The 20,562-nt window shown below is 46.6% G+C and overlaps 1 protein-coding gene across 3 annotated transcripts in view; it reads left to right on the top strand.

Annotated features, from left to right (window-relative positions):
• Positions 1-20,562, top strand: part of LOC104563770 (uncharacterized) — a 58,167-nt gene that overhangs the window by 34,379 nt on the left and 3,226 nt on the right. For 2 of the 3 annotated variants that reach the window (XM_061991282.1, XM_061991283.1), the window contains exon 5: positions 9,768-9,821. The exons of the other annotated variant lie outside the window; for it this stretch is intronic. In XM_061991282.1, coding sequence (XP_061847266.1) covers positions 9,768-9,821 — 54 coding nt within the window. The remainder of the gene's footprint in view (positions 1-9,767; positions 9,822-20,562) is intronic. 3 annotated transcript variants of the gene reach the window in all.

Raw genomic sequence — 20,562 nt, 5'->3', positions numbered from 1 at the left:
CCTTCACACCCCTCCTCCCTTCCTAGGCTCAAATGAGCAGGAGGAGTGAGACCAGCATTTGAACTTTGGCATGTGCAGATGAGTGATGGGGAATTAATGAATGCTGCCTCTTCTTTATATTTTTGTTACTCTGCAGGTGCTGGAGCTTTTGGTCAGGTCTGTTTCCTGCACAAATGGAGCTTTGCATTTTTTTTCCAGGCCTCAAAGAAAACTCAGCAAGGGATTTGGGATTGACGAGGAGTGAATAGATGAACCATCTGATGTACCCTGCAGATCAGCAGACTCAGACTCTGCCAGACCAGCAGGGGAAGTGGCTACTGAGCCAGAGATGCTCCATACAGTGTATTCACTTCCTCCCTCCCCTAATTCATATCAAAGGGCTGGTGGTAAAAGTGCCAGCGCAAATCTGGCCCTTTTTTTTCTGTGCCTAGAGGGAAGGAGCTTCTTTACAGAGTGAAAGAATATCTGGAAACTGTATGCCACTAAGATGATGGAGGAACAGTAGAAAACCATAGTCACAGTATCACACAATAGTAGGGGTTGGAAGAGACCTATAGACATCATGTAGTCCAAGCTCCCCTGCTAAAGCAGGTTCTCCTCCACCAGGTTACACAGGAACATGACCAGGTGGGCTTTGAAAACCTTCAGAGAAGGAGACTCTACAGCCTCTCAGGGCAGCCTGTGCCAGGGCTTCCTCACCCTACCTCCCACAGGAAAGAAGTTTCTTCTCATGTTCAAGTAGAACTTCCTGTGTTCCAGCTTGTACTTGTTACCCCTTGTCCTGTCACTGGGCAGTACAGAAAAAAAGACTGGCCTCGTGCTCCTGACACCTACCTTTTAGGTATTTATAAGTGTTCCCCCTTCAGTCTTCTCTTCTCCAGCCTAAACAGCCCCAGGTCTCTTGGCCTTTCCTTGTAAGAGAGTTTTTCCTGTCCCCTGATCATCTTAGTAGCCCTCTGCTGGACTTTCTCCAGAAATTCTCTGAAGTCATCTACTGACAGGTAAAGAGTCTGCTTAGACTGTAACTGATGGCAGCAGTGTCTGCATTGGCTGTGGCTCTGATGTGACATTCAGGAAGAACTTCAAAAAGCAGCCTGTAACTTGAGTAATTTTATCTGCTCTCCAGGTCTTGGGAGCAGTGGGAATTTGGATGCTCTGCCAGGTTCCAGACCTTGCTGGCCAGGCTTGGGCTCACTTCTGCAGCAGGCACCTGCCAGCCTCAGCAGCCCAGTGCCACTCTGCAGTGATCACATGTATGTCTTTCCTGGTTGAGATGTGACAGGCTTGTGCTTGTTTAGAGAGCATTGACTTGCTGTTCAGCCAGTTCAAGCTCATGGATGTTTTGTGTTTGCTGCAGGCTCTTGCCCATTTCTCTTCAACAGTGACAGCTGAGCTCCTCCCAGGAGTGTACAAAATGAAGTGACTAATGACATTATGTTGGAGGGGATTTTGGGGACCACAGAAGTTATTTTGTTGTGGTTTTTATGGCCCATGTTTGAGTGTGTGATCCTGGGCAAGTCCCTGCAGTATAAATGTTTTGTAAGGCCTTGTCTGCTTTTTCTTTTAAGTTAAATTTATTCCCAGTGGTCACTTAGTAATCAGCATTTCCTCTGCTGCCATGTGCAGAGGTGCTAAGCAGTCAGTGTTTGCACTAAACGTATTCTGTGGGTTTGTGGCACTTTGTGGCAGAGGTGCTACTTGGAAAACTGGGGCTGTCCTCTCTGATAGAGATGGGAGACCTTTGTAGTGGTATTGAAAGGCTAAATGTGTTGATATTTTGTAGGGGCTTCAGATACACTGAGGATAAACATGTCAAAAAAGCAGTAGTGGCTAATTTAACTGAATACTAAATTAAATTAACTTTCTGAAGACTTCAGAGGTTTTCCAGGATATTCCACAGTATCACCATAGCTTACAGTCTTCAAATGCTGGGGTTTGTTTTTGAAGGAGGGGACTGTTGGCCAAACCACTTGAATTAGCCTGGATCTCAAAGTGCTGTGAGGCTTTTTAACTTCTGGTGGAGCAGACTGTGACAGATGATAGCTGTGATTTAAGGCTGTGGCTTAAACACATCCCTCCTGGTGCTGCAGTGCTGCAGGGGCTGGGTGAGGAGCTTGTGTCCACATCTGGTACATGGATGTGCTGAGTAGTGGCCTCACATCCCTGAGTGCACAGTGGGTACTCCTCTGGCATAGGGCATCCTTGGTGGTACAAATGCAGAGTACCCTCAGGTGACAGCTAGGAAGGCCTGGCTGCCTGGTCTCTCTACTGATTCCTTGTGCCTGAGGGCCTGAACCTGGCTGGGAGGTGAGGTCAGCTGGAGTTGTTTCAACTTTTCAGCAGTAAGGAGGAGCCTATAACATACTCTTCTTCCTTATGGTTTTTGAACTACAGAGTGAAGAGGCGATGCCCATGCCCTAGCAGCAGTACTCAGTGCCAAGGAATTTAAGAACCCAGTCCAAAATTAACTTACAAAATAGCTTTAAAAGCTATGGAGTTTTTTTCTTGTTATCTTACTAAACCAATGTGGAGGGCAGACCTGGCTTTGTCCCTTGCAGAGTACCCATCACTGTTTTGGCAGACGGACAGGAGCCACAGCCTGGCTCGCTTGTGCCCTGCTGCATGGGCATGAAGTGCTGCTTGCCTGGCTGGGAGATGCTGCAAAAGCAGAGGATGCCAGGCTGCAGTGTTTTAGGCTGGAGACTCCCATAGCTGTTGGACCAGGGAGGCTTCAGCCTCGCTGCCAAGCTCTGTCTGGAGTTAGGTTCCATTCCTGGCTCATGGATGTGCTGCCATTTGGGGTAGCCAATCTCCATCCTATGCTCTGAATTCAGCCTGTGCTGTGAAAAGGGCCCCGCTGAAATCCCCTTGCTTTGTTGGTAGCATGAGGCTGCTGCTAGTTTGCCTGCGTGTGTGTCTCCTTGCTCTCTGGTGGCTATACCCTGTTCTCTGGTGGCTAGCAGCTGTGGACCTCCTGCCCCAGCAGCCTCCCAGGCTGCCCTGTGCCTTGGTAGGATGGAAGTGGGATGCAGTCAGGCAGAAGCTTGCAGCCACAGCTTACTGCACAATAGCCACTTTGTGCCGGCCCTGACCTCATCTGCCCACTGCTGCAGCTGTGCCCCTGCCCTGCGCCTTAACCCTCCACACACTCTCCCTGTCTGAGCAGTGACGGGGCAGGACACAGGTTTTGTTTGGCAGCAAACTAATGGGGAAGGCTGCTCCTTTTGGCCCAAGTTTGGCTCTAGGGGCTGGTAGGGAAAGAGGTCAGGCAGGCCTCTTGCTCTCAAACACCTTCCCAGGAGAGAAGGGCTATGAGGCCATGCTATCCTGGCTAGTTTTTAGTGTGTGCAATAGGAGTGATGTTAGGCTGGAGCTCACATATTATTCTTGCCTCTGCACTAGTGTCTGCTTCACCTTCCTGACACAGGAAGCATCTTACTGAGGTCCCTTCAGCCCTCTGCTTATGGGTCCATGGAGCTGCTTCACTGCCTTACTGTCATTTTGTTTCCCCCCCGTCTTTATAGACATTACAATCACTGGATGTGGTTTCTCCCTTCGCATCAGTTTTCTGCTACGATTTAGAGTACATTTTCTCCTCACATTGTAATGTTTCTTCTTTCAGTTCTTTTTTTGAATGAAGCAAAGTCATCAATTTGAGTCTATATTTATTTTGACAGACATTCAATCTTGGTCTGCCTTGTTTAACTGACATCCTGTTAACCCTACCGACCAGTTTCCCAGTTGTCCAGAGTCTGCCAGGAACAAGAGTTAGGGAGCTGAGGAGACTTCTTAAAACTTGTTCTGCTCTAAACTTTTTATACTGTCAAGAACTTTAAGATGTCAACAAGTGACAGACATGTCCATACTTTCAGTCAAAGGGCACCAGCCCTTTTGTGAAGGGTCATCAGCAAAACTAATAAAAGGCAGACTTTGGGCCTGCTTCATAATGTTCTAAAAGTCTGGTGTTTGGGTCATGTTACAGCACAGTTAGTGACTACAGACTTTTTTAACATTTTAAAGTCTTTTTCATTAAACAAGTGGAAATCCCTACAAAGTTCTGAAGTCCTAGCAAGATGGTTGTGTATTAGTGTGTAGCATTTGATGAAGTGTGCTCATTTATTGTAAATTAAATGTTGTGTTAAGCTAAGAGTTCCTGTACTGTCTTGCATGAAATGGACTAAAAAGAAATAATAATTTAAAAAAAAAACCCACCAGTTGACAAAAGAACTGATGCTTTGTCTTGAGGAGGTAGTGAAAAAGAAACCATTCTAAAAATAGAAATGTGCATGTAAAAAGCAGATAGAATCATAGAATGGTAGGGGTTGGAAGGGACCTTTAGAGATCATCTAGTCCAACTCCCCTGCAGAAGCAGGTTCACCTAGATCAGGTCGCATAGGAACATGTCCAGGCGGGTCTTGAAGACCTCCAAGGAAGGAGACTCCACAACCCCTCTGGGCAGCCTGTGCCAGGGCTCCCTCACCTGAACAGTGAAATAGTTTTTTCTTATGTTTAAGTGGAACTTTTTGTGTTCCAGCTTCATCCCATTGCCTCTTGTCCTGTTGCGCAGTTACTATAGAAAAAAGGGATGTCCCAACCTCCTGACACCCACCCTTTAGATATTTCTAAATGTTAATAAGATCTCCCCTCAGTCTCCTCTTCTCCAGACTAAACAGCCCCAGTTCCCGCAGCCTTTCCTTGTATTAAAAATGTTCCATTTCCCTGATCATCTTGCTGGCCCTGCACTGGACTCTCTCCATCAGTTCCCTGTCTCTCTTGAGCTGAGGAGCCCAGAACTGGACACAGGACTCCAGATGAGGCCTCACCAGGGCAGAGTAGAGGGGAGAAGAACCTTCCTTGATCTGCTGGCCACACTCTTCTTGATGCATCCCAGGATGCCATTGACCTTCTTGGCCACGAGGGCACATTGCTGGCTCATATTTAGCTTATTATCAACCAGGACTCCCAGGTCTCTCTCTGCAGAGCTGCTCTCCAGCAGTTTGACCCTCAGCCTGTACTGGTGCATGGGGTTGTTCCTTCTCAGGTGCAGGACTCTGCACTTGTCCTTGTTGAACCTCATGAGGTTCCTCTCTGCACAACTCTCAAGCCAGTCGAGATCCCGCTGAATGGCAGCACAGCCTTCTGGGGAATCAGCCAGTCCTCCCACTTTGGTGTCATCAGCCAACTTGCTGAGATGTAAGATGAAAGGTGTTTTTTAATATCCAAACTGATATTTTGCATTGTGCGCTGATTTAAGAGATTGTTCAAACTCTTAAATGTTTTAAAATTAAACTGATGCCTACCTTTAAACTGATCCTTGCCACACTTTGAAATATTTTTGAACTACACTAGTGTGACATAAATTCACCCTTTTTGAGGATTTCCCTGTTCCTAGGATGATTTTTGCATTAAGAATATCAGTTTTGTTTGTTAATACATATTACGGTCATCAGAATAATGCAATTTGTATACAGTAGTTCCTGATACAGTAGTTTGTGTTCAAGAGCAAATACACATGTGCACTACTTATTATCTGGGTTAGTTCAGAACTGCTTAAATTGGTGTTAGAGAACTTGCAGCACTACTTGCTTAATCTGAGGTGTCTCGTGAAGCAAGGCTGGATTAAAGCTGTGCCCTGAGAGAAGCAGGGGGAGTGGTGGTTCATCTCTGCTTGTAATGTGGTATTATTGTGTGGCAGTGATGTGCAGCAAAGCCACACGTGCAAGTTCAAGGGTTCATTACTGCATGTCAGCCAGTAAACATGTAACCATCTAAGTGATGTAGTCCTTGCAACTTGGCATTTGAATCCAGGTCCAGGACAGAAAGAGTTGCTGGGTTATGACCAGAAAGTGTTTGTATAACAGGAGGCAAGATTGGTATGAGAATTCTTAGGCTGAACTAACAGATTCTGCTGTTTTCTGTGAGTTTAACCCTGAAATGTTCCAATTCAGCCTTATTTTTTAGAGTGAAGCAAAACTCTAGTGCCCTCAAAAAGACTTTCCATATTTCCTTAGTCATGTCATTTCCTCCTTTTAAGTGGAAGCCACAGCAGATGGTAAAGTAAACTTTCCTTCGTGCAAATTATAGTGCTCCCAAGCTGTAGGTTTCGGCTCTGATGCCAGCAGTTCTGTTGGAGACCAACAGGAGGGACTTCTTAATTGAAATAGGGAGGCCGAGCACAGATGCTGCCTTTTCTTCCGTTTCCTTTTCTGCAGGTGGAAGACACTCTCAGAAACCAAACCCTATGGTTTGTTGTCAGCTACGCCACTAATATTCTGCATGATCTCTGTCAAATTGTTTCTCTTCTTGACGAAAATAAACAAACTAAACTGTATTTCCAGATTGACCTAGTAGTTAGGAGTAATCCTGAAGTTACTAAACTTGAAAGCTTCACTTTTCTTATAGGCCATTCCCCCTAGCTTTAGGCTACTGCCAGTCAGGTAGCCAAATAAATGTTATTTCAGCGCTGCCTTGTCTATGCAAATACGAGTTAATGAGTTGCTGCATCTCATGGCTGGCTTGTGACATTAGAGGTCTCCAGAGGGAGGATGAGGAGAGGCTGCAGTGGAAAGTCCTGAGCTGTTGCTAGGCAGCACTGCGTTTTAGCTTCCCTATCAAAAGTCTGTGCTCAGGTTTGGCAAGGAAAGGGAAAACAGGGATGAGGAAAGGGAAAACAGGGATGGGAAACCATACAAAGAAGATGCTTGACTTTTCATAAGACATGGCTTTACTGTGCTGGGTGCAGACAGTGTGTGTCTGCAAGTGAGGTGGAAGCAATTTGATTAAAGTAACATTTGATAACTGTCCATCTATCTATTCATTCTCAGCTGCAGGATCATATGGTTGGCTTCTGTGCCCTCTCTTTCCCTCCCTCTGCTTTGTCTCTTATGATGATCTTGGACCCTCATGGGGAGGCTGGAAGAATGTAGCACAAGCAGTCTTGCACCACTTCCAGTTCTATAGAGCTTCCTCTGCTGAGATTTATACTCTAGTTTTACATCCTGCTGATGAGATGTCATGCTTTCATATTACTGGTAACTCCATCAAGAGGCACATCAGAGATCACTATTAACCAACAAAGAATGTTATATGGGACATTCTGCTCTTGCTGCACAATGCAACCTCTTTGAATGGTAGCAGTGGTGCAAACAATAAGATCCTCATACGCTCATCACAGCAGCACTGCTGAAAGAGCACCTCTGTTTTCTGCCAAAAGCCTAGGATACAGCTGAGCACTTGAATTCCTCTTGGTAGACTCTGGTTGACTGTCCATCTACCCAGTAGTTAAAACTTTTTTGTCTGTCTTTGTCGGGTTCTCGTAATTGCTGTTTCTGTTCCACCCTAAGCATTTTAATCAAGGCCAGGATGAGTGAATTTAAGGTCCCGTGGTACTACTGAGGCACTGTGGAATTTGATGTCATAATCTTGCCCCATCTTTGGGGGTTCAGGTAAGTACCACTACAAATCCCAGCTTTACTGCAGCCTAGAGAAGCTGACAATCTTGCCCAAAGTCACACAGGTTGTAGTCAAATGGGATGTGTCAGGGGTACGTCCTGCTGTAGCAACCAACACTTGCTACCTGAAGGCTGGAGCTCAAAATCCAGTCCTGATTCTCACTTTCATTGCTTGACCCTACTTTGTCACACATGCTATCCCACCAGTGGGCTTGTGGCTTGAGCTATCTGTTTTCCCCTTCCTCATCTCCCCCGGCCAACATTTCACAGCAATCTAGAAGAAAAGCTTACAGAGACACCAAAACTTGGCAAGACCTCAACTCTTTACTTTGCACTTCCACAGACCTCTGGGGTTTGTAAGCCTCACCAAGGCCTCCCTCCTCTGCAGTCTCTTTCACTATGTGGTTGCAGGGGGTCTTAAAGGCTGTAACCTCACAGTATGTATACAATACTTACAATAACTGCCTTGCAACCTGGCTGGGAATGGGGCCTGGCATTGTTTTCATAGGAATTCCCAGAGAATGGCTTGTTTAGTCAGACAGCACAGATTTGGGTTAGCTCAGTTCAGCAGTTCCCTTTGTCTCAATCTACCTGGTTTGTGCAAAGACCTGTTGGGTCCTTTTCCATTAGAAGCCTTGGTGCTGTGGGCAGCCTGTGCTGCCAGGTCAGACCTGGGTTCAGAGGCACCAGGCACAGCTACTGTTGAGCCCTTAGATGGATAACAGAGACAGCATTGGTATTCACCTTCTAAAGGATTATGAAAAAGCTCAAAATCCTTTGAGTACCTCTTTTCTCTGCCATATATGCCTGAAGAATGAAATATACTTTCCTCAGGCTCTGAACTCCCCACATATGAGTTTCAAGCTTTGTTGCCATGCCTATCTCTTTTCCAGACATGTAAGTGGGCCCTGACTGTGCTGAAAGCTAGATTTTAGATCCAAGAGGCTGATCTACATAGAGATGGTGGTGGGTCACCAACTCCTCCTCCAAGTTTTGGGCAGCTGTAGGGGTTGGAACTGCAAAGATGTGCTCATGGGGTTTAAAATGACAGAAGGTAGTAAAGAGATGGGACTTCTATCCCCACTCCCCAGCAGGATGTTTTTACTGGAAAAATAATATATACTTGAGCATTGCCTTCAGTTTTGGGTTGGTTTTTCTGTTCTTTTCTGAGTCTTTTGGGGATTGTTTGTAAATTACTGGGTTTTTTTTTGGCTTTTAGAGTTTCTAAGGCTCTCTTTACTGTGTTGTTTTTGTCTTCTGCTGGAAAAAGAAGGAAGATTACAAACAAAAGGAGAGAGGAAGTAGAAAGATTTTGCTGTTTACCATCTGTATTGGTAAAATGATGGGATGCCTTTCTACAGATCTTTTGTGTTAAGAACTTAGCCTAAAAAAAAAACCCACTTCATTTGCTTTAAAGCATGTGTGTGTGGAGTGTTTTCCCACACTTCACACAGTTTTCCAGCTTGAAAAGGGTAGAAAACATACTTGAGCTAGGAAAAGCTATTATTTCTTTCAAAAGCTGATGGAGAAATTTCTTCCTGCCATGCCTCCATCACTGAGTTTTCCACTATGAAATGTGTAGTTGAAGTATCTTTTAATGGAAAAAATGTTCTCTCTTGAAGTCTTGTTTTTTCCACTTTGAGTCATTTTTTGGATTTTTTTTTTTTGAAGGGAAAGAATGATTTTTATTCACTTGCCAACTTTCAAAGCCTCAGAACTGGGAGAGGTCTGCAACTGGTTGTTTCTGTAGTTAGCAAACAGGATATACTTAAACCAGCAATTACTCTTAAGTTGTGCGGTTCATATGTTATGACAACTTTAGTGGCAGAGATTTAGAATGTTGAGCAGGTGCTTTGTACCTTGTTTCTTAATTCTAAACACATACAAAAAATGAAAATAACTGTTAAATAATGAGAACATCCATATTTATGTTAAATAGACTAATGTTTGCTTCATAAAAGGAAGATGAATTCTACCGCTTTAGGGCAAAGTCTGACGGCTAACTGACACAAGTTAGGAAGAAACTTCCTTTTAGGCAGTTTTTCTATCTTTTTCTCTGTAAATTTCTTGTACATTCTTTCAAAACCCAGGGTACTGGCCACTGCCAAAGGACTCTGTGCAGATTGTTGCAGTCTCAGGTTAGGTTGGTTACTTGATGGCCACCTCTGGTAATTCTTAGTCTTTCATATCTCACTTCACCATCTGTCTATCTTGTTTGCTAATTAAATGATGATGAAAATAGACTCCTGACAACCTGCCTCTTTCTGGTTTCCTCGTGCTACTGCTACTAATCACTGAATTCTACTTCTCTTTCAGAACATGCTGCTCAAGAAGAACTGTGGAGCGAAGACTAGAGTTATTAAAATTCGTGTAAGTTGCCCTTTTCTGGTGCAGTTCCTTCATCTTTCCACATATATCTAAATGTGGTGATTCTCTTTGAAAATCTGTGCCCAGAGGATTACTTCTGGAGTTTCCTGTAGCTTGATCAGCTACATAACAAAGGTTGCTATTCTGGAGTATGGATTGTAGTTGCAATTTAGGTTAGGTACTGACAAGGCTAATAATACATTGGCTTTTTCATTTTGGAGACTATGGACTCAAAGCTTCCTTGGAGGGAATGTCTCCATCCCCTGCTATGAGCCCATACAGTTACTCATAGCTGTCCTTAGACTATCATTTGGATCCTTGACCAAAGGAAGTGCCAGTCTGGGGTAACAAGTGGTGTTTGATGCAGGGGTGAAGGGTACTGGTAGATATCTCTGGGGAGAAAAGAGACTATACCCTTCTGGTGCTCTGGTGTCTGCGGAACTGTTTAGGATGTGAGACTGGATGATGGCAGGTGAGAGCACAAGATTGTTTGGATGGCTTTGTAGCTGGAGTGCAACTGCAGTGTCTGAGCATCTCCCATTCTTGAGCACACACACATCTAGCATAGCTAGGTTTGCTTACCTCTCCTGCTTGTACTTTGTACTGCCTGCACCTCTCAGTCTTTGTTTCTATTACCCCATCCCCCGACTCTTCAGCCAATCCTGTCTCCTTTGTTGAGTACCTTGGTGCTGCAAGAGACGTGAGTGTGGTCTCGTGCATTGCAGCCAAAATAAGTGCCTCAGTCCACTGAGCCCTGTATGATCCTCCACATGTTTGTCATGCACAGGCAAAAATGGGTCAGGGTGAAGAAAACAGATATCCTTTAATAAAAATGCTACTTTCACTGCAGTAACTATAACCTTGCAAGAGGGAAAATTGGCAGACCAGAGTCTTTCAGGATTTACGTGTTGCCACAAAGGTGATGCCTTTGTGTACCCAGAAATGCTACTCTTTGTGGGCATGGTATTGAGTGCCCTTGCCCATCACTGCTTGGTAGGTGAATTTGGTATTGGAGAGAAGCAGACAGGGCTGTCTAAAGCCTTATGCAGAGCTGGGTAGTATTTCTCCAACTTCTCATATGTTTTCTACCAGGACACTTCAGTCCTGCCTTCTAGCAGTCCCACAATGGCCTGATACTTCTGATTGCACAATTCACCCTGATCTGTTCTGTGTTCTGTTATGCTTCCATCTGGGTTGTTTTCAATAGAGCCATCTCCTCCTGTGCTCCGTGAACTCTCCCCAGACTCTGCCTGTCCTTCAGACCTACCAACAGTCTAATCCTGCTGCAGTGTTTTAGTGCAACTTGTTTACCACCTTCATGTGTTTTTGCTTTTTTTTTTCTGTGTGTCCCTGGACTGCAGCTATTTCCAGTGCTGCTTGGTGGCAATCCCCCAGTCCCTGTGCTTTCAGTGAGGCCTCAGTGGAGTGGCTTCCCCTGGCACCTTGAGCTCGTTATTGCAGTTTACTCGTGCTCATGGAGAATCTGAGAGGCAGAGTTATCCCTTTACTCCCTACTAAGCCCATGTCAGCTTACACTAAAATAAACAGAAATTGAGAGCACACCCTTCTGACAGATGGCACAGAATCCACACTTCTCTGACTAGCCTCACTGAGCTGGGACAGTGCATCTCTACCTGAGGTGCTCGTGTGGTTTCCATGACAATAGCATATGATACTTCAGTCTCTTGTGGTGGCAGAGCTGTTAGGTAAAGGAGCATTTTTGCTTCCATTTTTCAAATGATTGGGAGTGCCAGCTTTTGTGTACTCGGCTTAAAAAGGAGGCATCAGATCCCTGGCAGAGTGCCTTGCTGAAGGGCCTCAGGTCTGGAAGCAACCGAGAGAGATCAACACCACTGAAAGATGATGCTGTCCTCATCATATAAAGGGAAACCTCAATCCAGCCAGTAAGACATATTTGGCACAGGGTTCCTTCTCAGTGTTGCCCAGCAAGAGGTAATGGGTACAAGCTGAAATGCAGGAAATTTAGGTTGCCCAGAGAAATTGTGGAGTATCTATCTGTGGAGATATTCAAAGCATGCCAGGACATAGTCTCGGGCAGTGTGGTCTTGCTGACCCTCCTCTGAGGAGCATTGAACTAGACTATCTCTAGAGGTGCTTGCCAACCTCAGCCATTCTCTGATGTCTCTCTCTTGCCCAGCAGTCATTGCACACCAAGGACATATTTGGAAGGGCTATTCTGAGGCCCTATTGGATGTGGCCTTTTGCAAAGGATGAGAGGCTTGGTTCTCTCTTGCTGAGAGCCTGGTGACACAGATTCAGTGTTGGGACTTTGCCATGGTGATAAGGAGTGGAATAAATGAAGGTTCTTGTAGCAAATGGGTTGATGAACTGTTATGGGAAGAACCACATAACTGCCTATGTGTCTGACCAGGATATATCACCATGTGGGCTGGTTTACTTGTGTCTCAGTAGCATAGCATGTCAGTGCAAGGTGAGGGGTAGGCATAGGCCTATGTGGGTGTTACACAGCAAGGTGGGCAATGTGTGTGCAAGCCTGGTCAGTGGTTCCACACTGTCAACCAGTGTAGGGTCTGTAGCTGGAAGCAAGGCAGTAGGTGTGAGTGATAGAGGCTGCACACTTGTGCATGGATATTCAGTATGCAGAGCACGTTAGCATGATGCAGCGGGGTGTTGCAGGGGGACTCTTCCCTATTGCTGGAAGGAGGATGACTGCATGGGCATGTGCTCACAGGCCCAAACTGCCTCCAACCTGGGCCTGGCCTGCTCAGCCACAGACAGCTCTGAACACAGACACTCACCTTCCAAAGCCTTCCTGTAATAACACAAGTCTTCTAGGGCCTCTTGGGATGAGGCTTACAAGCTTGTCATCTAGTCTTATTCGTCCTTCATCTTTCACAAAGTCTTATGTGCAACCTCTTAATGAGACTGATGGAGCTGGCCTTGTCTCAGCAGCAGTAGGTGGGTAGAAGACCCCCTGGGTATCTTGAGAGCTCTTGTTGGGGCAGGCAGAGAGGGAGTAGGGATTTCAAGGCCAATCTGATAACTTGGCTGATCAGAGAGATGCTTCCTGCTATGTAAAAAATAAAATAAGAATTTTAAATTGGAACATGAACTTCTTGTGCTCTTGCCTTGATCTTATCAAAGTTGAGAATGCCCTCTGCTTGGACAGGGGCCAGATCCCTGGAACAACTTCCCTGTCTCTTATCTCGTGTCTACATCCTAAAAGGCCACTGAAGAAACATGCTGGGTTTTCTTCTAAAACAAGAGACCTTTTCAGCCTGGAGCTGAGCAGGAGATACGCTGGCTTCAGCCTTCTTGGCAGATGCCTGAGCTACTTAAAAATGCAAGGCATACTAGGTGACAGAGCAGTATTGATGCAAACTTCTGGTTCTGGCTGCACAGCACAAAGTAAAGATTTCTAGAAAATCAGAAGACTCTTTGTGAATACATGTATATCTATATATATGTCTGTACACACACACACACACACACACACACACACTTGTGTTGCCCCTACCATCACAGGCCTCCAAGGTACTTTCGAAGCAGTGCTAAATGTAACATCCCAGAGGCAGATAAATATGGTTGCAGTTTCAGAGTGAGTTAGGCAAGTCACATCCTCTGCTGGTTTCTCAGTCTAAAGAGAGACAGCATGAGGAGAACTGAAGTCTGGGCTTTGATGTTCCAACCATATTCTTTGAGCTATATCCATACTCATATCATGAAGCCTAAACAGCTATGACCTCTCAAGCAGCAAAGATCCCAAACTGCAGCTTACTAACGGTTTATCAAACCCTCCTGCTGGTCTTTAGTATGTGAGTGAGTGCCTAAATCCAAGCTGTCCCTTCAGAAACAACGAGAGAGAGATGCATTTCCCTGGCCAGTTGCATCCTTGAGTTACTTGCTGGGCAGAGGCCTTTCATGGAAAGTTTTGTGCTCTCGTTCTCTAGGCAGGCTCATGTCTCCTGTTGATGGGGACATTGTTGCTGAGCAAAATGGAGAAATTCCATTTCCTATTTACTTGCTAGGAAAACCAGCAGCCTCCTCCCATGCTCCTCCCAACCCAGACACTGAGCTGAAGGTCTCTATGCAGTGGTAGCTGGTCCTGGAGAACTCCAGCCCTTGGTCTAAATAATTTCTGACAAAAGACTTGTCCAGAGTTTCCTTAGTGTAGGGAAGGATTCAGTGTAGATGAGGTGGGAATGCCTCTGTTAAAAAGTATCCCAAACATCTGGCTCCAGACACTGTTTTCTTTAGCATTGCTTTTACTGGATTTCATGGCAAAGGCCAACCAGCCTTCAGCTTGTCTGTAGCAGCCAGAAGAGGGACTGTCACATCTCTGTGTTCTGCTTCCTTACAGACAAGAATTTTTATTGCTGCCTGCTTTTCATAAATCCCTGCCATGTATGCTTTTGCACCCATTCAGTCATGTAAGTGCTTGCAGAATAGACATTGTGGAATAACCAAGAGCTCTGTAATCCAGACAGTGCCATGAAAGTAGTGAGTGGCTGGTGAGTCAGGAGACTGACACTCTGTTTTCAGCACTGCCCTTCCTTTGTAGTCTGGTGTGGCTTGTGGGTCTGGTTTAAGAATGGCGGGAGGGGTAGAAAGGAGGTGTTAGGACTAGAGGTGCAGCCCAGTGACTGGCTGCTTCTGGCTCAAGGGGCTGGGAAGTGGCAAGGGATGTTTTGTGGAGGGGGCTGGACAGATTTGGTGCCTTTTGGGTCACACCTAGGTGATGGACTAGACTGAGAGAGATGGCAGAGGGTCCTAGCAGCTCTTCTGCTGTGTTCTGGCAGAGCTTCAAATCCAAGATGGCAGACCAGACGTGTCTTTTACCACCACATCTAGGCCCACTGTGGCTGCTCTCCTTTGCTCGCGTGGCTGTGGGAACCTGGCACCCATTCCCTCTCCCAGTCTCCAGAGCTGTAATCCTCTCTTCCCACACACCTCTCCCTTAATACACCCACCTCCTGCACTTGGCTTCCATGGCTGGGGCGGTTTGTCCAGAGGCAAGTGCACTATGTCAGCATGTGTTTGCAGCCTGCTTATGCCAGGGTAATTAATTCTCACTTTGCAGTTTTGATTTGGGTTCCCTTTAAGTTGAAAGTAGTGTGCTGCTCTGTGCCAGCCTGCCTGGCCAGAGGGAATTGGGTTGCCTTGGCCTCATGCAAACTGGAAGCTGCGCCTGCCCAGGTAGGCACCACATGTGGGCTCTGTGAGGAGCATGGCACCTGGGGTTCCATGAAGGAGGGCTGTGAGGGCAGCCAGCTGCAGTTCCTCGAGGGATAGGGTGTTCCCGCCACACATAAGAGCTCTGGAGAGTGGAAAGGTGGTGAGGAAGGGATGGTGTCACTTGCATGCAGGCCAAAACTGCTAAGGAGTTGGATGTAATTGAGAGATTTAGGGCCAGATTGTGCCTTGCCTGTGCTTGCTTGTAGCTCCTCTTACGCCCTCTCCTCCTCCCACTTTGGTGCACATAGGGCCCATGGTGTGTGCAGGAGCTACTGCAGCATGTGTGCAGGGAAGCACAGGCTATTTCATATCAGGAGCAAAAGTGAGGACAGGACACAGCTCACTAGCAGAGGCATATGGGTTCATTCACTTGTTTCCAAGACATTTGTGTGGCCTTTGGAACAAGACCACCACTGAGACCTTGGAGTAGTGAGTTCTCCAAGCTGGCCAGTGAGCACTGAGAACCTGCCCTTCTGAATGACCCATCTGTGTGCAGTCTCCTTCCCTCAGGTTGTCAGGCAGGCAAAATCAAAGCTTGCAGTCAGCTTTCACAAAGACTTGTGAGAGAGAGGAGAAGAAAGGCTTATCATGCTAGTGCCAGCAAGCACCCATATCTTGAAACTGCCCCATTTCTGCTTTTGGGCAAGTGACCAGCAAACATCTGCTAGGCCCTTTGAAGTACTTTCCAAAAACATCGTGTTGTCTGTCTGGTGGCACCTCTCTAAGTCTAGTCATTGCCATCTGACAACTTTGCACACACATTTGCAAATGTTTGAGAGATTTTCTTTTTTCTTCCTTTCTAAGAGGAATAGTGACATGATTGTATGACCTGTTCTTTGCAACATGGTTTCAGAGAAAGAAGTAGGTGTTAGGCAGCCTTATGTTATGGGAGGAAGACAGACTTTTTAGCCTTTTAGGGAAGGATAATGGAGAACACAGGAAAGCAGTGCTGGCTGCAAAGTTTTGGGTTTCTTTTCCCTTGTCAGAACAGTGTTTGGATTTGACCTTTTCTTGGAAGGGAATGGAGAATAGTAACCTTAAAATGAAGTTCTGTCATGGTTTTTTAGCTCTCCCCTGAAATTAAATGGCTTATGAACCTAGGAGGTGGAGGAGAGACTTCCAGGAGGGAAGCGGTTTGCCTTTGAAAAGTTACTCTTTGAGCTGCACCAGGCCTGTGACTAGAGTAAATTGTTAGAGGTCCTCTTGGAGTTAATAAAGAAGCAGTTAAATGTGAATTGCTGTGCCACTGGAGGAGCTAGTCCTGCTTGTCAGCCACAATTTCTTGAAAACTGCCTGAAGCAAGACTGTAATTGGAAGGAAATCACCTCTCATCAGAAGGTTGGAACACCTGGATACTAATTAGGTCATCCTGGCTGCCTGACTGTGATGTGTTTATTATATGCTGGAGAGAGTGAGGCACAGGTGATGGGAAGTGGCTTCGTCAGAGCTGTGTCTGGAATGGCAGATGTAGACAGGAGCAGGCATGAGGGTCCGCTTCCCTTGCTGATGGTTTAACTCATTGAAGTGTCACCAGTTTCTTTTCTAAGCGCCTGGCAACAAAGAGTGGAGGACAAAGGGAAATTAAAATCAGTGTACCTGTGAATGCCCCACTGTGGAGTCTGACAGCCTTTTCTCTCCCTGTGCCTTGCCTGAGTATTGCTGCTACCTCTGGCTCTGCCCACTCCTGGGGCACGGCAGCTGCCTCACAGCCAGGCAGCACAGGGGGCAGACAGCTGTCTCTGCCAAGGCTCTTCTGGGGATTTATTCCTTTCCACACAGGGCGGTGGTGGGAATCGGATGCGCCTTTACAACTTGCAATTACATGGTGCCTTTCTTCCCAAAGGACTTCTTTAACAAGTGAGTCTACAGAGTGCAAAGGGATAGTTCAGCCACCACTGAGAAGCAGCCACCACTGGAAGGCAACATCCTTTAAATGGAGCTCAGCAGCATTTCCCAACTTCTGGGGCCCAAGGGTAGGAAAGAAGGGACTCCTGTGCTGGATTGGCCCTGAGTAGGGGATGGGTTGGCAGAGTGTGCACGAGCTGATGTGATTTTTTTTGAATCCTGCCAGGATGCTAGAGCTCTTATGAAAGAGGACCAAAGAGTATTAAGCAGGGCTTAGTTTTGTATCACCCCTAGCACACCACTCCCTTCTAAGACATTGTTGTGTTAGGTAACTTGGTTTGCCGCCTCCTGTGGGGATTGTTGTTCCCACAGCTGAAAGCACGCTTGGAGCTGTGCTTGCTTTTGCTTTGTGCGAAGAAGAGAACCACACTTCTGTGGAATTATGAGTCCAAAATTAAGTTATTTCACAATCTGCATTTGAAATATTTTCCCAGGCTTCACAGCAGTAAGGGATGGGTTTCTAGGAGGAATGTGGGTTTGCAGCAGTAGATTTATCCGTTACCTGTTTATCTACTTCCTTCGTGCTTTTTTCATGCTGAAACGTACTATTATGTTACAGATGGATTTTTGGGGCCGTTGCCAATTTCTGTGTCTTCTGAGGGCTAATAATATGACTGAAATTCTGCATTTCTTTTCTGGTGATTAATCTCACCAGTCTTCTTTGAGGCACCTGCATCCAATTGCTATCTGTACCATCGTTCGGTGTGCTGCTTTGTTAATGTGCTTTATGTGTATTGCAAGCTTGGTTGCTTATTTGCCACCTGTATTTAATGGTGAGAATGTAACTGGTGACCCCAGTATAGGGATGTAAGTAGGCATGTGTATGAGGGGAGAAGCATGTGTCTGGGTGCATGTGACTGAGGCAGCCTGCACATAGTTGCTTGAAATGTGATACAAGCTCCCTTAGGAGCTTATCTAGCACAAATGAGGCATGCAATGTGGCAGCATGGGTGTCTGCAGGTACTGAACCTATGTTCTGCTCCAGGCAGTTGTGCAAGCAAGCAAGCCATGAGCTGTGCTCGGTGGATATCAGGTCCCCCTTAGCCTGAGTTACCGTGTGAGCAGATATTTGTATGAGTGGAGACAGCTTTCCTTGGGATTTCCAAGCCAGCAGGAGGTCAACTTGTGCATAGAAGGATGTAGACGTGTGACCAGGGAAGTGTGTGTGTACTGTGGAGAACCTGAGGCATGTGAGAGCAGGTGAGTGTGTGCAAGTGAGCATCTGGGGGTGTGTGACAGAGGGAGCATCCGAGCGTGGGTGCCCTTCTGCCAGCAGCCGAGTGCCTGTCTCTCGGGCTGTTCTCCAGCTGTGTAAATACATTGCTTAACAAATTGAAGGCTCTGGTTAATGATTGCCATTAGTGCAGGGCTCCATTTTGTGTGAGTTACCCAGCTGCCTGAATGCCATTAGAGTGAACGCATCAGCTTTCAATGTCAAGCGTGGAGTGTTTGTGCTCCAAAGAGCCTCTGCAGGAGCTGACCTGTGGTTGCTCAGCAGGGGCGCTGTCAAGGCAGGTTTTGTGGCAAGCTCCTCAGGGGGCCTGCAGCAACACTAACAGCCTACCTTAGTCAAAGCAATGTCCTGGGTGTCATAGGCTGGTGTGAGGTGCCCAATGGGAAGGACAGGCTAGCTCAGGTACCTGCCCAGACTACAGGAAGTCAGCTGGCCCAAGCAAACAGGACGGGAGGAACGTGTTTCCCTCTCTGGCAGCCAGCCCTATCTGTCTTCTTTCTGGGAAATGATCTACAGAGTTTTGCCATGTGTTACTCATCAGAGTGAGACCACCACATGCTGTGATCCCAAATGGTGTTGTGGACTAAGCCAGATCAGGCCTTGGTCATCCCTAGAGCAGGATATGAGCTCCAAAGGAATCATGCTGTTTTGCAAGAAGAGAGTGGAGTGCTAGTTGGTGCTAGTACTCTAGTACTCTTTCTTTCCTGTAGTAATGTCTCTAGTAGAGGTGCTGCCCTGGCAGTCATGAAGTTAGGTACAAGACAGATCTGTACTGCTCAGGGTTACAAATGACTGTAGGTCAGTCAGGGTGCTCCTATGAATGAGGGAAGCTGCATTACTGCCTCTCCTGTTGTTGCCTATGGTTGGGCACAGGGCCCTTCTCACTCTGTCCTTGCCTGCTGTTGTGGTGGCTGTGCTGTTGAAAGCCAGCCATTGTCTTGTGAACATGTGAGATGCCACGATGAAGAAGCAAGATTGGGTTCAGCTTGAGCCTTACTTGCAGCTGCCTGACCACCTGTGAATCTCTGTATCCTCCTGTGTCTTCTGACAGACCTGTCCTTTACCTCAGCCCATGTTCTGCGCCCATCTGCCTTGTGATCCTCTGAGACAGCTCTCTACACCACACATTGGCCCCAGAGGGAAACCCCAGGATGCCTTTCCACCCAATCTTGGTGAAATTTGTAGTGGGTGACTTTCATCTGTCCTCTGGACCCGTCTTTCCCCAGCCTCTTCTCCATCTGCCATCACCCAGAAATGAATTGATTCAGCTGCCTTCCCTAATCCTGTCTGGCATTTCAAAATGGAGAGGACTGCCAGGTTCTTTGTTCCTGTTCCCTCTTGGCACTTGCAGGGGACCTTCTTTGCTCTGGAGAAGGACAAATGTGCTGATTTATTCTGCCCCTTAGCTTTCAATAGAGGTTGCTATGTTACCCTCCAGCTCTGAGACTTGCCAGAGCACACACCATATATAACCCCACAGCAGGTGGCTATTGAGTAAAGGCCCTTAAATCTCCCTCTCTTGTTTCTTATGCTGCTGACCAAGGTGTCAGAGGAGTGTAGCAGGGCATGATTTGCTGGCTGAAACTCCAGGCACAGCTGATGCCAAGCACCATGTTAGCATTTTCCATTCTCAAGTGCCTATCTTAATTTTCAGAGGAGGTACGAACCAGGAAAGAACATGCACCCACACTGGCTTTTAAAGAGGCCCTTTCTGACATGAAGGCTGCCCCATGGGGCCAAGCTGTGACCAAGATCCCGGAGGCAGAGGCTTCCAGGTCCTGCTGCAATGACTGTAGCACCTGGGGTCTGGCTTGGATGCTTCCATGGTGCTCTCTAATTTGGTGTGATGGTTTGGGTAAGCATGACCATTTGAGCAGCTTTCTGGGAAAAGCTCCATGTGCTTATCCTCTGATGACAAGTTAAAACACAGCCAAGATGGAGGTAGGTGGCATCAAAACGTCACCTTGCTGTGCTGTATGTGGCTGTGTCTGCCTGGCAGATTGGGCTTTGAAGTGCCAAAATGGGCCACTGTCTTGGACAGCAGAGTTGGTAAATGTTCCTGAAAAGCCTAATTTTTTGAGGAATACTACCTTAGGGCAGACTGAGCAAGGGAAACCATGGGTCTTGTTAGGAAAAGCCTAGGAGAGGCAGCAGGAGGGCACATAACACCAGAGCACAAGCCAGATCTCCTCTCACTTGGTTCTTTCTAACAGTGATGAAGCCCTTCCCAGCAGTGATGGCAGCATGATGAGAGTAAGGGATATTTGCACGAGTTTCTGAGCTGCCGAACTTCCCAGCATGTGGCACTCAGTAGTTCACACCAGTCCCTGGGGAATGAACTCTGCAGGATCATGGTTAAATACTCTGCTGGCTCATTAGAGCAGTGAG

This window comes from Colius striatus, chromosome 2, assembly GCF_028858725.1.
Source record: "Colius striatus isolate bColStr4 chromosome 2, bColStr4.1.hap1, whole genome shotgun sequence".
Lineage (NCBI taxonomy): Eukaryota > Metazoa > Chordata > Aves > Coliiformes > Coliidae > Colius > Colius striatus.
Note: the sequence above shows the minus strand (reverse complement) of the source record. Positions and strands in the feature narration are given on the sequence as shown.